General features: G+C 35.7%; 1 protein-coding gene across 5 annotated transcripts; it reads left to right on the top strand.

The window, feature by feature from the left end:
- Positions 1-5,502: 5,502 nt before the first annotated feature.
- On the top strand, positions 5,503-16,910 carry LOC120135526 (probable serine/threonine protein kinase IREH1). 5 transcript variants are annotated; one of them, XM_039151801.1, is made up of 18 exons: positions 5,510-6,402; positions 8,355-8,419; positions 8,545-8,727; positions 8,802-10,175; positions 10,751-10,923; positions 11,147-11,393; positions 11,729-11,821; positions 11,911-12,051; positions 12,187-12,279; positions 12,783-12,987; positions 13,289-13,374; positions 14,096-14,184; positions 15,140-15,191; positions 15,318-15,374; positions 15,474-15,644; positions 15,745-15,825; positions 16,179-16,369; positions 16,467-16,910. In XM_039151801.1, exons 1-17 carry the CDS (start codon positions 5,685-5,687, stop codon positions 16,260-16,262), a joined length of 3,912 nt encoding a protein of 1,303 aa, XP_039007732.1. In that variant the 5' UTR covers positions 5,510-5,684; the 3' UTR covers positions 16,263-16,369; positions 16,467-16,910. The 5 variants fall into 5 exon arrangements, with proteins under 5 accessions (XP_039007734.1, XP_039007732.1, XP_039007733.1 ...); XM_039151802.1 differs by having other exon boundaries at positions 5,512-6,402; positions 15,748-15,825; XM_039151799.1 differs by having other exon boundaries at positions 5,512-6,402; positions 15,474-15,647.
- Positions 16,911-17,725: the final 815 nt, after the last annotated feature.

Raw genomic sequence — 17,725 nt, 5'->3', positions numbered from 1 at the left:
TCTCTGTTGGTTTTTTTTCAGGTTCGGGTGGTGGTTTTTATAGCCACCACCGGTGTGGCCATCGGACCGGTCCGAAGAGGGGATTTCGGTGAGTCACCGGACTACCAGTGGTGACTCACCCCTTAGCCATGGCGTGTGGAGGGCAGCTGGGTCTTCTGGAGTCTTCGTTTGGGACGTGGCAGCGGCGGAGGCGGCGAGAGCAGCAGCGGCGGCCGCGTGGCCCTAGGGTATCATACCCTAGGGTTTCCATCTGGAGCCATCTGGACCGTTGGATCTTGCCAGATCTAACGGTAGCAAGCTGAGGCGGCTGAGCATGGGATTAGGGTTAGGAAACCCTAACTGAAACCCTAAATTGGTTTAGGGTTTCCTTTTGGGTCTGGGCCGGTTCTGGTTGTGTGTAACTGGGCCGGTCCAGTTATAATTAGGCCTGTAATTAATTATTTATATATGTAAATATATATTTAATAATAATAATAATAATGATAATAATAATAATAATAATAATAATGATAATAATAATAATAATAATAATATGGGTAAAAAATTAGTATCTTCACAACTTTTGCAGGAAACGGAAGTTTGGGTGACCAAGGCGAAAATGCCACAACATAATGTCATTCAAATTTAAAGATGGTAAAGTGGAAGAGAAACAAACAGAAGAAGTAGAAGAACAACGTGATCGAGCTTGTCTTTGAGGAGGAGAACAACCTTCAAGAATGTATGGCCCACTACACAGATCAGCACTGCCTATCACCATCTCCGAGTCCGTTTCCTGAAAAGTACAACCATGAAAACGAAAATTAGTGAGGTAGTTCAGATCTGTACACAATTTACTAAGAGACAAAAGGTTGCAATCTAGTTTAGGAACATATAAAACATATTGGAGCACAAGGTTCTCGTTAACAACCATTGTGCCAGTGCCTTCCACAGCCGTTAAGGAGCCATCAACAGTCTTAACAAATCGTTGAACCGTAGGCTGCATGAAATCGGTGAACAAATTTCGATTTCCTGTCATATGATTAGTAGCACCCAAGTCCACAATCCAAGAAAACGGGGAAATATTGGTTAGGAAGAGAGCACTACCAGATGGATTCATGGTCGCAGGAGTTTGGTCAACACAAGACAAATTTCTTCGAATCAATTGGTTTAATTCTTCAAGCTGCTGCTAATTGAAATTGAGAGATGAGTCGGATTGCACAACATTGGAGGAAAGATTCTGTAGTGGCCGTTGGCATTGTGGTTTCAAATCAGCAGGTCGATCATGTAGTTTTCAGCAATTCTCCTTTAGATGGCCTGCTCGGCGACAATGATCACACCACGGCTAACCAGGTTTTTGTTTTCAGGAAGAGGCAGAATGCGTTAGCAGAGCAGAAGCTTCAGTTAGGGAAAATTCGATCATCATTAGTGTTCAACGACTTTCTTCACGCCGAACCTCGGAAAACACCTCACCAATGGAAGAAAGAGGTTTGGTGCTGAGAATTCGGTCATGAACAATATCCAAACTCTTATGCAATCCATTGAGAAACTGGAAAATATGTTTCTGGTTCACTATCTTCTTGTAGAGAGCACCACCGATCAAACAAGTCCACGCATGAGCTTTCATACAGATCGATTTGCTGCCAATATCTGTTCAATGTGTTATAATACTGGGTAACTTCTTGCCTTAGGTCGGAGACTTTGCTTTCAATACCAAATAACTCAGAAATGTTATCGGCGCTGGAATACGTCTCTTTGACAACACTCCAGATTTCACGAGTAGTGGGATAGAGGAAAATTTTCGCCAGTTGCAGGAGACATTGTGTTGATCAACCAAGACATAACCAAAATGTTTTCTTGAAGCCATATTTCATAACCAGGATCGGTTTCACCAGGTTTTTCAGTGCCACCTGTGATGTAGCCAAGTTTGCCTCTGCCAGTGATGTACATCTTCACTGATTAGGACCATTGAAGGTAATTATGGCCCAGCAATTTGTGTACTGTTATAGAGGTAGAAGAATCAGCCGGAGTTAATTTCCGAGGAAGAGGATGGAGCCATAGAAGAGAAATAGGAACGGTAATCCTAGACTGATACCATGTGAGTTTTAGAGAAACTAAACTCTCTTGAATTTTCATTCCTCACTTTATTTTCTTCAAATTTGAAATTTAAAAACTAAACCTAACAGCCTAATACTTGGGGGATTTTAACTGACAGAATCAATAACCAACACTTGGTGCCTTAGCCCAAATGGTGAACCCACCTCCAAAACTAGGTAGATTTATACAACGTAGGGATTCGATACCTTACTCCCCTTCCCAATTTCTTAGGCTTTGGTTCCGCTGTCAAGTCAAATTTCGTGCTCTGGTAACAACTAGTGCTTAGCTATAACATGTAGGACTACAACATCTCCCTCTGTTATTTTATCCTGCATATCGTCTTATGCGTGCATTATATATAAATTTAGTGAACGATTTAATATATGATTATATTTTGAAAGGTATAAATATATGAATTCTAAAATCACAAATATATTTATGGTCTGTTTGGAAACAGAATTTGAAAATTCGAATTTGGGTTTCATGTGCTATGTAAATGGTAAGAATAAAATGCACATGTTCTAGATAAAAAGTTAAAGATTCAATATAATATATAGTTGAAAAGTATAAACACACGTATTTATCAAACCCAAAATTATATAAGAATTTCGAATTCACTACTAAATAGGCATCTAATAAATTCATTGATATTGCAATTGGAAGGCTGACGAGCTTGTAAAGTCGGGAATTGGGTAATTGTTTGTAGTTCAGACTACTGTTTTGCTGTGTATAGGATATCTGGGTTGTTTTGTAAGGTGGGGCAAGTATTGCTAAGTTAGGGATATGGTTTTTGATGATATGTCAGCATATTGTTGGTCATTTTTGAGGTTGTATTTTGATTGTGTATGGCTGTAATGAACTCTTGATGTACTTGGCATTTAAGGAATAAAATTTTGAGGTACTCTTTTCCTCCTTCTAATGTTCGTTAAGCTATTTTCGTAGCTTGATGGGTATGAAGGGTTTTTTTTAACAAGGTCTCTCATTTTTATCAATAATAATAATAATAATAATAATAATAATAATAATAATAATAATGAATATTAAATTTCATTGTATTGTATTAATCAATTTGTCACTCATTTTAGACTATTTATGAAATTCAATTTTATTTTCTGAAGTGGAAGTTCCTAAATGCAAGCTTAATTATTTCATCAATAGATTAGATGAAGTCATTAGGGGTGAGTGTTCATATGAGTTGAGTTTTTCCTAGTCGAGTCGAGTCGGAAAAATCGATTTTTCGAGTCGTGTTGAGTTTTGCTCACTCCTAAAAGTCATCACCACCAATTTTCATCTTTCATAAGAGAACTAGCTCTTTCATCTAAATAACAACTTGGCTGAACTGCATTAACGTCTGTTTCTGGAAATGTTACATATTTTCTCACGCATATAGTATGCTGTCTTCCTCCTATGGTAATTGACAGGAAACGGATTACGATTTGGATACGAGTATAGGAGGAGCCCAAGATGAATATGAAGGCAACAAGGATGCAGCCCGTGCTCTCCTGCGCTTAAAACAAAAGTTAGATGGATACGAAGAAGGTGAAATGAGATGTGTACATGGGCAGGTATTCTACAAATTTAGCTGCCACATGACTGGTCTTAAATCGTTGGACTTGAATGTGAAATTGTTTGGTTTATGTGATGTAGGTTCAACAGCTGATTCAAGATGCCATTGATCCTGAGAGATTATGCCAGATGTTTCCCGGATGGGAAGCTTGGATGTGATTCCTATGGTACGAAGGATATACAAGTGTTTATGAATCTTAACCGTTTGAGTAATTAACTTTCAGTCTCGGCATCTTCCTGTTCTTCATTCCATCAAAAAAGCCTCCCAATCATGATTTGTATAGGCGGCTCTATTTGTGACTTTTTGTTAAAGAAAAAGGTCAATTTTGAGGATTTAGGGCTTGGGTGTTTGTACTTTTTGTACATGAAATTATTAGAGGATTTCTTTGAATTTGTAACTTTATTGTTGGTTATCAACATAGTTGAGTTAGTCACACCAAAATTACAAAAATATCAAGAGTGTGTTTGTTTTTCTGTAATTGGTTTTTCTGAAAATGTAATTCATTTTACTGATCAAGTGAATTACCGTTGCATTTTTTAAAAAATGGCTTGCCATCTGATTTTCTGTAAGTCATTTTACGAATCTTCACTTCAAGGCCCGGGTTGCACACCTGGCTTGGTGGGTAAGTATCCCAGCAGAGATTTTCTACATACACAAGGGCTCGAATCTGAGATTTTGCTTAAGTGATATCAAGTTGTTTACCACTTGAATCAATCCCCATAGTTAGTACGTTATTATTTTATATATGTAATATTAATATATTGTTTTAATATCATTTTAACAAAAATGTTAATTATTAAATTTATATTTATTGATAATATGTTATTTTAGATATATTTTAATAATAATATGATAAATAATATTAAATAAATTATTCTGATATTTAAAAAATAATATTATTATTTTGTTAATAAATAATATTATCCATTGTATTTGATGTATACAATAAAGTTTTTTTTTAAAAAATTACCAAAATGAATTACACAATAACATCTAAACACCGTAAAATGATTACTGTCATGCAATAAAAAAAGGAATATGAATCTATATTATTTTATAATTTTTCTAAATTATTAAAAAAAGGAATATTTTTACTGTCATGCAATAAAAAATAAATACCAAAATAAGAAAAATATAATTTAGGGTTAAACTGTCCATTAAACATGTATTGGATTGGGTGAAAAACAAAGGGCATCTTTAACAAATATAGGATTTATCTAACTTAAAAATAAGTTCATTTTGACTGGATAAATTTTATTTTGTTTGTTTAAGATTATTAAAGGGTATTGAATTTTGGAAAAAAAAATGCATTTCTTCTTTTTATATTTAATTGAAATTTTTATATTTGAAAATTTATTAATTATTTTTTTACCAATGTTAATTATAAATATAACATTTTTATAAAATTACTTAATATCATATTTTATATTAGGGTATAAAATGTCATTTAAAAAGAACCTATTATTTTTAAAATTAAGTTAGAATTTTAATATTTAAAAAAATTCTTTAAAATTAAAAGTTTCATATAATAAAATATAGTGTATCACGTGTCACTAATAACTTATAAAATATTATTAAAACTTATCAATTAAAATTAATTAATCTTTTAGTGAATTCAAATAGTTAATTGATCTAATATATTTTATTTTAAAATTTAATTAAGTGAGAAAATAATTAAAATCTTAATTAATTTTAAGAAAAATGTGAGGCCCTTCAACATCCTTTTAGCTTTAGCAGTCAAATTTTGGATTATTGATCCAATATCGATCCGGTTGGGTTTTCTAATAAATGCTCTATCCATAATCCATCCATCAACTTCAACTCCTACTACTCCCCCTTGGATGTCGCGTTCTTGTTCTCTCTCTTCAATCTCAAGCCTTTGAAAAAATCCCATTTCTTCAATCTTTCCCTCTGTCTTTCAACAACAAAAACTTTTAGTTCATTCATACAAAAATCTTTCTTTTTGAAGAAAATAAATGGTTGGTGTTGTTGGAAGAATCATTTAGCGGTGGCTTTCATTCATCGATCCTTATGCTGAACAAAAATGGTGTTCAAAAACAAGCTCTTCTTTTCCTCTTCAAAGAAATCGGATTCCTCCAGTGCCGATGGATCGAACAGCCCTCGATCTGCTTCCAATTCCCCCATCCGGTCCGACAAGAAGAAACCCAAAGCTTCTACTTCAAAGCTCGACTCCCAACACACCCCCAGTCCCCCTTCCACCTCCCTTTCCAGTCCCTTTGCTTGCAAGCAACCCCAAGTCAAAGATGGACTTAGAAGCAAAGACCTCAAACCCAAACAACTCCAACCCCAAACCCCACCTTCTAAGCCCTCTTCTTCTGTTACTGCGTCCAAGAAGCCCGATGTCAAGGACGGGGCCTCCTCTGAGTCGCCTCTTCTGGCCTCTTCCTTGGGGTTGAATCGGATTAAAACCCGCTCCGGCCCCTTGCCGCGGGAGACATTTTTCAGTTTCCGAGGTGAGAAAAGTGCCGCGGCCTCTGTGCTCGGAGCCAGTAACTTGTCGAAGCCTGGAAGTTCACGTATTGGTGGTGGCGGCGGCGGCAATAGTACTTCCTCGAAATCCGGGAAGAAAGACGGGTTGAACAAGAGGCTGGTGCCAGAGAGTTTGCCTGATAATGTGGGTAATCGGAATACTATGTCTACTGGAAACGGTGGTGGTGGTGGTGGGTGGAACTCAAGAGAGCAGAGTCCCGGAGTACAAGGGAAGTCCCGGTTGCAAGACGGGGAATCATCTTCAGAAGCTGGTAGTTTTCTTACTTCGAATCATTACTGTTTATTGTGTTTCTGATATGATTGTTGTTTCCATTATGCCATTGGTGATACTTTAGAGGCGGTATTGTTGCTTTATAGCTATCTGTTATTGTTTTTGTTGTCTCCCCTATTCCGGGACTTTATTCTGGATTTTGTTGTTTAGTGACTAGTTAGATGCTAAAACAGTTTCTTGATGCTTTCATCAACTGTTTAGGATTACCTAATCTTAGAATGTAGTTAAAACTCTGAACTATTCTTCCATGGGTGAAAAAGTTATAGCTAGAGAAGGTCAGGCAGAATGAACGGGAAGGTTTACGTTAACAAGAGGAGTAATAAGTTGTGAAAGAGCATTTTAGTTGGCGCCTTATAAAACTTATTGAGAGATAGTGATGTTTTAGAATTTTACTCTCTAGCACAGATGAATATGCTAAAAGAAAATAATTTGAAGTTCATAACTGCTCTTTCTCCTCCTCTCACCCCTTTTTTTTTCATTGGGTAGAGAGGGTTGATGAACATTTTGTCAGATAAAGTTGCTTTAGCTTGATTGTAGTCACTCTGAGATGATAAAAGATACGCAATGGACTAGGTTACAGTATTTACTCTCACCATACTCTTCTACATTGTTCTTGGACAGCTGGCATGTTGCGAAAGTTATATGACTAGCTTACATGATTTCTGTGAAGTTTCATTTATATCAGTTAACATTCCTTTGATTTTTTATTTGAAAATGAGTTGCTAAACATGTGTGATATGTTTACATCTGATCACAGTGGTTAGCTATATAATGTTGATTGAAGAAATATTAGTACTTGTGATCCTATTGATTCACATTTTATGTTATATTGTACTCTAGTAGGCCTTTCTTGTTTGCCTCCACTTGTCATGTCTAAACAGGGTTTTTATTGAATTCTGGACACATATTCTTCAAGAATGAGAAGCTTAAAATAGAAAGGCCATGGGTGGATGGATGATTAGTAGATATAGAGATGGGTGATGGGCTATTGATTCTGGGAGCACTAAAGGGAATTTCCCCAATAAGATGATATGCCGTAATGCTTACTATTTTCAGCAGCTGCATGTAATTTGACTAATTCTTTCTTTTCTTGTTAGTCCCTTATTTTTCAGTTCTTTCCCTAAGAAGGTGATACAAGTAAAGGGATATGGAATAATTTTTTTGATAAGAATTGAAGGCCTCATTAAAAACCCCCTTCGTGATTAATGGAACTCAAAATGATTTTCTTAATCAGAGGAAGGAGGAAAAGAGTGCCTTATACTTCATTAATAGGAATAGATACATAAGATTTAAAACAACATAAAAAAACCTTTACAAAGAACCCGAATACCCAACATAAAATACCCCTAAAAACCACACTGTAATTAGCCAATACCAGCCTTAGCTAGCGCATCTGCATCCATATTGGCTGTTCTAGCAACCCATCTAATTACACCCAGGGATATGGAATAATTGTTTTTCTCTTATTGCCAGTTCAAATTGTTAGTTACTTGAAGATGCTTCTTATTTAACAAAGTTTTTTGAGTTTTAACAGTCTCTCAGCCACTGCCCCATCTCAACTTATCTGGAGTTCTGAACTTTAATATGACTTTGAAGTACCACACTTATGACTTGGTTGAAATAGACTCGGGGTTTTTCTAGTTATCATTTTCTTTCTTCCTAATATCACAGAGAAAGACCCCACCTCTTTTTCTAGTTATGCATTTCTCTCAAGTTGCAAAATTTATCTTGAGTGCATTTTCTTAGTTTCTCCTTCTTGTTTTCACTAGGAGAACATTTCTTTTAAATTTTTTAGGATTTCTAGGGTTTAAACTACATTTTATTTGGAATACTGTTTAACAATGAAGTGGTTTCACTGCATGAAGCCGTGCTGGCAATTTGTTGTGATTTTTTTCTCAAACGTTGCTTTGATACCTTGAATTTTTTTACCAGGGCGAAACGAGTCATCATTGGGCCACTCTGGAGGGTTAAAAAGTTCAGATTTTCATACACCAGAGGTACAGTAGTATTTTCATTGATCCTTACCTTACTGTTACTTATTACTAGTGGTGACTGCCTTTTTTGGCATTTTAAGTTTCAACTTGTGACGCTATTATTGCTTATTTGAATACTTCTTTCCTAGACTTCACATGATTGTGAAAACCCAAAAGAATCTGAATCTCCCCGTTTTCAAGCTATCCTTCGTGTTACAAGTGGTCCTCAGAAGAGGTTTCCTGCCGATATTAAGAGCTTTTCGCATGAATTGAATTCCAAAGGCGTACGACCTTTTCCATTTTGGAAACCTCGACGCTTAAACAACTTGGAGGTACATTGATTCTATTTCTTGACTACTATTTTCATGCAGTTTTGTATTTCTAACTAGATTTTTATTTCATGCAGGAAGTCTTGGTTGTGATTCGAGCAAAATTTGACAAAGCAAAGGAGGAAGTGAACTCTGATCTGGCTGTTTTTGCTGCAGATTTGGTTGGAATTCTAGAAAAAATTGTCGACAGTCATCCTGAGTGGCAGGAAACCATTGAGGATTTGCTGGTTTTGGCTCGAAGCTGTGCTATGACACCACCCGGAGAGTTTTGGCTCCAGTGTGAAGGCATTGTTCAGGAGTTAGACGATAAGCGTCAAGAACTCCCTCCATGCGTGCTAAAGCAGCTTTATACCCGGATGCTTTTCATTCTCACAAGGTGTACTAGATTGTTGCAGTTCCACAAAGAAAGTGGGTTGGCTGAGGATGAAACTTTTATACAACTTCGCCAATCTAGAGTCCTGCATCCTGTAGATAAGAAAAGTTTTTCAGGCGTGCTAAGAGAAGCAAAAGGTTTGAGTTCATCAAAGGCATCAAAAGCAGCCTCATCGAAGAAATCTTATAGTCAGGAGCAACATACTTTGGATAGGAGTAAGGAACATGTTGGCCTGCCTGGAGGTTTTGTTGCTCCCATTGATGACACTCCAAAGAACTTGGAATCTCCTGCAAGCAGAGACAGGATAGCTTCTTGGAAGAAACTCCCAACTCCAGTCAGAAAAGGTCCAAAGGAAGCTAGTCAAGCTATTGTTATCAAGGAGCAGAATAGTAGTATGATTGAAACTTTGAAAAGAACAGGAGCCTCCGATGTAGACATGGCTTCTGTTAAACTTCAGGGGCTTCCTGCTGCAAAAGAATCTCAAGGGCAGTCTTCTAAGCATCAACACAAAGCTTCTTGGGGTTATTGGGGAGATCAACCTAATGTTTCTGAAGAAAGTTCTATAATATGCCGCATTTGTGAGGAGGAGGTTCCCACCTCAAATGTGGAAGATCACTCAAGAATATGTGCAGTTGCTGATCGATGTGATCAGCATGGTTTAAGTGTTGATGAACGTCTTGTAAGAATTGCTGAAACACTTGAGAAGATGGCAGATTCCTTTGCTAATAAGGATATCCAACACTTAGGGAGCCCAGATGTTACAAAAGCATCAAATTCAAGTGTAACTGAAGAATCCGATGTTCTATCTCCTAAACTAAGTGATTGGTCAAGGAGAGGTTCAGAAGATATGCTTGATTGTTTCCCTGAAGCTGATAATTCAGTTTTTATGGATGACCTTAAGGGTTTGCCTTCCATGTCATGTAGAACTCGCTTTGGTCAGAAGTCTGATCAAGGAATGACAACATCATCTGCCGGAAGCATGACTCCTAGATCTCCTATAGTGACACCAAGAACTAGTCCAATAGACTTGTTATTGTCTGGCAGGGGTGCTTTCTCTGAGCAAGAGGATCTTCCACAGGTATCTCTTTGCCCAATTGTTATTTCAGAACAACTTACCTGCTTTAAGAACAGCAGAAATCGCTGTGTACTGTTATATGTTCGATGAAATAGTATGCTTTTTGATATTTTCTGTACAAGTTTATAGTTCCCCTCCCTTGACCTTCCATCCATTCACAGCTCTCCTTTCCTGTTATGCTCTTCCTTTTGTTTGTTTGAAATACTTGTTATATAAAAGACAATTTTGTCTATGTTTTTGTGATTTGTAATCTGTATCAGTTAAATTTTTGCAAATACAATTGTTGTGCACCAGCATTGGATCGCCAATAGTTACTTATGCAGATAGATTATACAAGCATTGGACTGTCTATGCAGATAGATTATAAAGTATGTAAGACGAAATCTTTCATCTTAATTTGTTTCTGTTCGATTTTGCAAATACAACCCTATGCGTTGCTGATGCATTACATATCTGCTTTGAAGAGTCTGGGTTTTGTGGCCCTATGAGGTGTTACTTTTTAATATCTAGTTGGGTGTATTTTGGTCTTACTGTAGCAGTGCCAACTGCCAAGTTATAATTTCTTCCATGTCATGCAGATGAATGAACTTGCTGATATTGCCAGATGTGTAGCAAATACGCCATTGGTTGATGATCGTTCCATGCCATATTTGCTATCTTGTCTTGAAGACTTGAGACTCGTCATAGACCGCAGGAAATTCGATGCACTTACGGTAGAAATATTTGGGGCACGCATTGAGAAACTGATAAGGTAAGTATGCTGCTGTTATTCGTTAACACATTCTTTGGGGCAGATATTCTTTGACATTTGAGGACAAAGTAGTAAGTGGCTAAGTGCACTCAAAAAATTAAAATTTAGCCATGTGATGAAAATTTTACTGAACATTCAATTGTAAAGAACGTTTGAATTTGAGCAAAATTTGCTAATTGAGTTTGTTGTGGTTTCTTTATTCATTTATGATTTCAACGTTTAGGGAGAAGTACTTGCAGCTTTGTGAGCTAGTCAACGATGAAAAGGTTGATATAACAAGTACCATTATTGATGAGGATGTTCCTTTAGAGGATGATGTGGTTCGTAGTTTGAGAACTAGCCCTGTTCATTCATTTAAGGACCGTACCTCCATAGATGACTTTGAGATAATAAAACCAATTAGTCGTGGAGCATTTGGACGCGTTTTCTTAGCTAAAAAGAGAACAACGGGGGATCTTTTTGCTATTAAGGTACCTGAGTTTTATTTTCTTTCCCCAATATATTTTTTATCAATGAATATATCTTATTCTTTTTAAAGCTTGTCATTGGTTTGTTTGCTTTGGTCGATTCTTCTTGTGTTTTCATCATGAATAAGTAAAATGTAATTGAAGGCATCTTTGGTATTGTGATGCATATTCAGTTGCCCTCTCACTGTCTTACAGACTTTGGGTTTTATGTGACTCCCCTCTATATTTCTGCTGTTCCATATTTGGGCCTCTCATCTTATTTTTCATTATTATGTTCACAATGAGAGTGAAGATGGATTTAATTTTCGATAAAAAAATGTTTTTGCTGTTTGGTGCAGGTTCTAAAGAAAGCAGATATGATTCGTAAGAATGCAGTTGAAAGTATATTAGCTGAGCGCGATATTTTGATTTCAGTCCGCAACCCATTTGTGGTGAGCAGGTCTTTCTTGAATGATTTGACTTTTCCTTAAGGGGTTGTTATCTTATTCTTACATTAATCTATCATCTCTGTGCTGTATAGGTTCGATTTTTCTATTCATTTACTTGCCGTGAGAATTTGTATCTTGTGATGGAATATCTAAATGGAGGAGATCTATATTCATTGTTGAGAAATTTAGGTTGCTTGGATGAAGAGGTTGCTCGTGTATACATAGCAGAAGTAGTAAGTTTTGGTTCTTTTTGGCCATAAGTTTTTTTTGGGATACACAATTTTTGGTTTAATATATATAGGCTTGCGTTAGTTGAATTCTTTTTCTTGTTATTTATAGTGTAAAATCATATATACATGTTTTAACAGGTGCTTGCCTTGGAGTATTTACATTCTCTGCATGTGGTTCATCGAGATTTGAAGCCTGATAATTTGTTGATTGCACATGATGGTCATATCAAGGTGATGGTTTAATATGACCTTCCTTGCTTCCCTTCTCTTTCATGGGTATTAGAAGATATACATTGCGTGCTTTTGTTACTTCGTTGTTTTCAGTAATTATAATTGTGCCATTATTGACGGTCACAATAGAAAATGTCATTTGTTTTCGGGTCTGAAGTGGAATATCATATTTCTATTTGCAGTTGATTTATTATTACTGTAGTTGTCGTGCAAAATATCATCTTTCTCTTTACTGTTATTTCATAATTTATGAGATTTATTGATATTACAATGCCAAGTTGAAATGTGTTGTACGGTACTGGTTAATTAGGGAAAACTGAAACTCATGTTCAAAGGTGAGATGTGATTGAGTGGTCAAGGTACTGTCTATTTTTTCGAGATGATAATTTGTTAAGCAAACGAGGGCACTGAAATAATACTTCTTTAATGCCAACATTTTCCGAACTCTCATTATATTGGAACATACCCTTTCAAAGTAATAGTTAAGTTTTCCTTTGTTGCAGTTGACAGATTTTGGGCTTTCAAAGGTTGGTCTCATCAACAGCACTGATGATTTATCTGGTCCAGCAGTTAGTGGTACATCTCTACTCGATGACGAGCAGCCTCAGTTATCTGCATCTGAGCACCAGCAAGAAAGGCGGAAGAAACGGTCTGCTGTTGGTACACCTGACTATTTGGCACCAGAGATCCTTTTGGGAACAGGACATGGTTTGTATAACTCGTTTTAGTTTAAGGTGCTTTAATTTGTTTTTAATCATCTGTTTGCCTTAGAGGTCAAGTTAGATTAAGGTCAACCTGAAAAGTGTATTAACCTAGAAGCTCAAGCAACTTGGATCCAAATTATTAGTTGATCAAAAGATTTTTTATTGATATCTTGATCATAATTTGATCGAGTCCTATGGTGGCTGATTGGTTTCCCCTCCGTTTCTACCTGATATGCTTATGCATTTCTTCATTGGTTGATCTTTTTTAAATCTGTAAGTTTACCATATTGTCTAATTTTCCTCAGGTGCAACTGCGGATTGGTGGTCTGTAGGTGTCATTTTATTTGAACTGATTGTTGGGATTCCACCCTTCAATGCAGAACATCCACAAGTAATATCTTGATTCTAGCTGTTCTAGTTCTTGCTACCACTGGCTGTTTCTGCTCCCTTTTACTTTTATCTTATGCTTTTTGTTAAGTAGTGTTAGGCAGATTGCATTGAGAATGAGGCTTTGTAAGAATGAAGCTATTTCTAGACTAGTGACAAACATCTTTCTAGGTGTTTGGTCAATGAGGGAGGAAAATCAGTTGTGTTTGGTCAACTTCAATTTAAAATTCTCAATGCTAGTTGCCTACTTGCCTTCGCAACTTTCTTGTGGTAGTACATTGGTCTGAAGACATAAGTCTTATGCCAATTGTTGGGTATACTTTTGTGTTCCAGATGTTCCTTTCTTTTCAGGGATGGGAGCTACTGAGACAATGGTTTTTTCTAGCACCATGGGCAATTAAGGGGGTATATTTTCTGTTTGGTTGATTTAAAACTGCATGGCAGCTATAGTGTATATTACTCACTTTCCAGTCAGTTTTGGACTCCAGATTCCTGAACTAGAAGGAACTTTTATGCTTTTCTTAATCTTTAGGCTTTGTGTTCCTGGGTGTTTTAATGTTGATATTGTTTTAAGGATTTTTTTTCTCTTTAAAGATTGTTCATTCTCTGAACTATAGGATTTACTAAAATGCTGCTAAAATTATTGACATGCTATCCTCTTGGATATTTCGGCTTTAAATTATTTCTTTTTCATACTTTAATTTTCTTCCATGTTCTGGTCCTAGACAATATTTGATAATATTCTCAACCGCAACATACCTTGGCCAAGTGTGCCAGATGAAATGAGCCTAGAAGCACATGATCTAATTGATCGGTAAGGAAATTGTTTTATTGATGTCTTTTTTGCATTTTGTGAGAATTTGATGCATGTCGAAATATATAACTTTGTTCGCAAAGAATGAGGCTTAGTAGTTTCTTATAACATTATTTCATTGACATTTTTGCAATGGGTTAAGAAACATTTGGGCGGCAACTTTTCCCAAGTTGATACCCAGACCTTTTTCGGTCCAACCTGGTGCTCAAGCTTGGATTTCGTCACATATTTTGGCCAAAATATAACACCATTAGTTTTTTCTTACATAGCAACGTGAGCCAATCAAAACACAACACATGTACATAAAAATAAATCCACCTAACTTCTATATTTTTTCAGTTGTCCTCCCCCCCCCCCCCAAATTTTCTTTAACTTCTACCTAAGTTTGCTGCATGGGTATGTGTCTAGACGTCTGACTCGGCTATTTCGTTGAATAGACACGAGGAATAGGCACAAAGGGTCTAAGAGAAGTACATGTTCTTATTTTCTCAACTAAGTTAACAGCTTTGTTTTCTCCGTTTATAGAAATGTAAATCTCTTTATAGCCTTTCTGAAGAGTTTTACAGATTAAAAAGAAGCTAACTTTATGTTAGTGTATTAACAATTTATATAAAATTTCTATATCTTGAAACTCATATTTCCTTTTTGAAAATTTTCATATTTCATATGTTAAAAACCGTTTCTTGAGCACTATTAATGTTCATTCTCTCCCTCTCATTTTATTTTTTAAAGATACTTTTAATATGGCTGTGTTATCGTTAACTTTGTAAAATATTTTTTTGAAAAGACTTCATCAAGATGTTTTAGCTGATGGTTCTCCCAAAATCAGTGGTATCAAGCTTAAATGTATCTTGGGAGACTCTTGGTTTTTGTAGTGTTCTTTTTGTTTCAGTATTTTTCTTGGTTCGAATGCATTGTTATGGACTTAAAATTGCATAATTTATTCAATTTCCAGACTGTTGACGGAAGATCCCAATCAGAGACTTGGAGCCAGAGGAGCATCAGAGGTGATATTGATTCTTAAATTTGAGTAGAAGTTATGACATTTTCCCCCCTTTTTTAAATATTTTGGCATATTTAAAATAATTATTCCGGTCTTAGTATTTGAATCCCAAACACGGAATTTTGTACAGGTGAAGCAGCATGCATTTTTCAAAGATATCAATTGGGACACACTTGCAAGGCAAAAGGTGTGTAATGTGTATGTCTTTCCATCATTTCTGAATTTTGAGCCATCCAACTGTTTTTCGAGTGGCATTTTTAATCATAATGCTTTTTATATCTTACAGGCAGCCTTTGTTCCCAGTTCAGAGAGTGCACTCGATACTAGTTACTTTACTAGTCGCTACTCGTGGAATCCTTCTGATGACCATGCATATCCCGGTAGTGATCTCGATGACTCCAGCGATGCTGACAGTTTAAGTGGCAGCAGTGGCTACCTGAGCAACCGCCAGGATGAAGTGGTACCTTAGCCCCAGAAATTTGCTGTTTCACAACCGATGGTTTATCTATGATTTGTGCTATTTGACCTTTTTGTTGTTATGTTGACCATGAATGAAACAGGGAGATGAATGTGGAGGTCTGGCTGAATTTGAGTCCAGTTCACCCTTGAACTATTCTTTCAGTAATTTCTCATTTAAGGTATTCTTTTCTTTTACCTAGTAAGCTGCATCAGTAATTTTTTATTTGTAGTTTGCTAGCGCTTACGCTGTTGCCAGAATGGCTCCTAGGGAAAAATTCTAGGTTTTCATTTTTTTAGATAATTTTCCATAGCCTTTTTGTCCTTTTATTATAAGCATTTTTGTTTTACTCCAATGTTGCATGTAACTATAAACACATACCTACATAAGGTCTGGCTGATTTTTTAATCGTTCGTTTGTCCATTGTATACAAGATGGTTTGCAGAATTCTTAATTTGAAACTGCATTGTGATTTTTGTGGTTAGTTTTCTTGATCAAGTTTTGCTAATACATCTTTTTCGTCGTGGTGGTTAGAATCTGTCCCAGCTCGCGTCTATTAATTATGACCTGCTTTCTAAAGGTTGGAAGGATGATCCTCCGGCAAATTCGAATGCATAGGGTGCTCCTCTTCTTAGTGAGAGCTCCGTTTTATTTTTTTCACATTAGATTGACGTGGTATCATTTAAGGAGCCTCGTCATCGGTGCTGTTTGTGAAGACTGTACATGTATGTATGTGATTTGAATTTTTGCTACACCTTTAATATTCTGTCTTAACAAGTACTGCATTTGAAGCAACTTGATATTGGTGTTTGATGCATGCAGAGATGGAAGAAAACTTGGGATTGTAACCGTTTTGGGATGTGCTGTTTTCGTAGGTAAACGACTGGTACTCGGATTTCGACTCCGATAACCTTGATGAGCCATAATTTTACATGCTGCAATGGCGGTATGATCTTTTGGCTGATGGTGTGACTTGTGATCTCTCTCTATACTCGTCAGTGTTGTGAAAACACAGCCTCTATGTTCCATTCAAAAGGGCTTCTTGATAAGTTGTAGTTTTGGCATTGTATGGTGGTAAATGTCAGTTCTAAGCATATATTGAGATGGCCCCAAATATATCATATGAATTTTTAGGCCCCTAAAAGTAGTAGTCCATGCCATTATCACATTATGTGTAAAATAATTTCTTATACCAAAAAGTGAAGTTTTTCTCATGTGATAGAATTGAATGAGATTTTTTTTTATGATAAATTATTTTATTTTTCATAAACTTGCACATACTTGTATTAGTACGAAAACTCGTATCAATATACGATCAAGTTTAAGGATTGTCTTTGATAATTTAAAATCAGGAACTTTTTCTCATAATATTTTCATATATTACATTATTTGTATACATGCACGAGTTTTTAAAAGTGTTTAAATATAGTCTTCTAAATATACGTTCATTCATTGAGCGATTAAAGAAAAGATCTATATATACATCTTAATGTCAAATTGTCCAATCGACTCGTGCTCATGTTCAACACGTGTCGCACATGTTATTTGTTTTTGAATAAAATTTATATAATTTTTTGTCCTTTATTTTCTGTTTGTTTTCATTTTAATCTTGGATTCTGTCAATATATGAGAGAAAGCGTCTACAAAAGTTGTCATGTATGCAAATACGTATCATTATATTATTACAATGAAAATTTTAAAATAATATTGTTCTAATTATATACTTTTAAAAAATTTATTCAGTAATATTTTTATTAACTTAAAAGATTGTTATGAATTGCGTTAAAAAAAATAAAACAAGTCTCTGTGTTTAATTTAATGGTTTTCAAAAAGTAGAAAATTGTAGCTCTCAGATGAGTGGAATATATCAGTCGGTTGAACAATAATGATATTGTTTTCGTCACAATTATTTTTTTAAATAATATATAATGTTATGTTTTAGATTTCTAGTTCTATTTTGGTTACTATCCGTTAAAAAATTAATAATGGTATTGACCTGATACTTTTTTTTAATTATTTTTCAATCATGATATGATATAATCATGTGGTACATCAACATTATTGTTATTTCTTTTAACGAT

This window comes from Hibiscus syriacus, unplaced genomic scaffold, assembly GCF_006381635.1.
Source record: "Hibiscus syriacus cultivar Baekdansim isolate YM2019G1 unplaced genomic scaffold, ASM638163v2 tig00110610_pilon, whole genome shotgun sequence".
Classification (NCBI taxonomy): domain Eukaryota; kingdom Viridiplantae; phylum Streptophyta; class Magnoliopsida; order Malvales; family Malvaceae; genus Hibiscus; species Hibiscus syriacus.
The sequence above is the reverse complement of the archived record's forward strand: the minus strand, read 5'-3'. Positions and strand labels throughout refer to the sequence as shown.

Coding starts and splice junctions, on each gene's coding strand:
- LOC120135526 (XM_039151799.1), top strand. CDS start 5,685: ATGGTGTTCAAAAACAAGCTCTTCTTTTCCTCTTCAAAGAAATCGGAT. Junction 12,052..12,186: donor GTGTATACATAGCAGAAGTA/GTAAGTTTTGGT, acceptor ATGTTTTAACAG/GTGCTTGCCTTGGAGTATTT. Junction 12,280..12,782: donor CACATGATGGTCATATCAAG/GTGATGGTTTAA, acceptor CCTTTGTTGCAG/TTGACAGATTTTGGGCTTTC.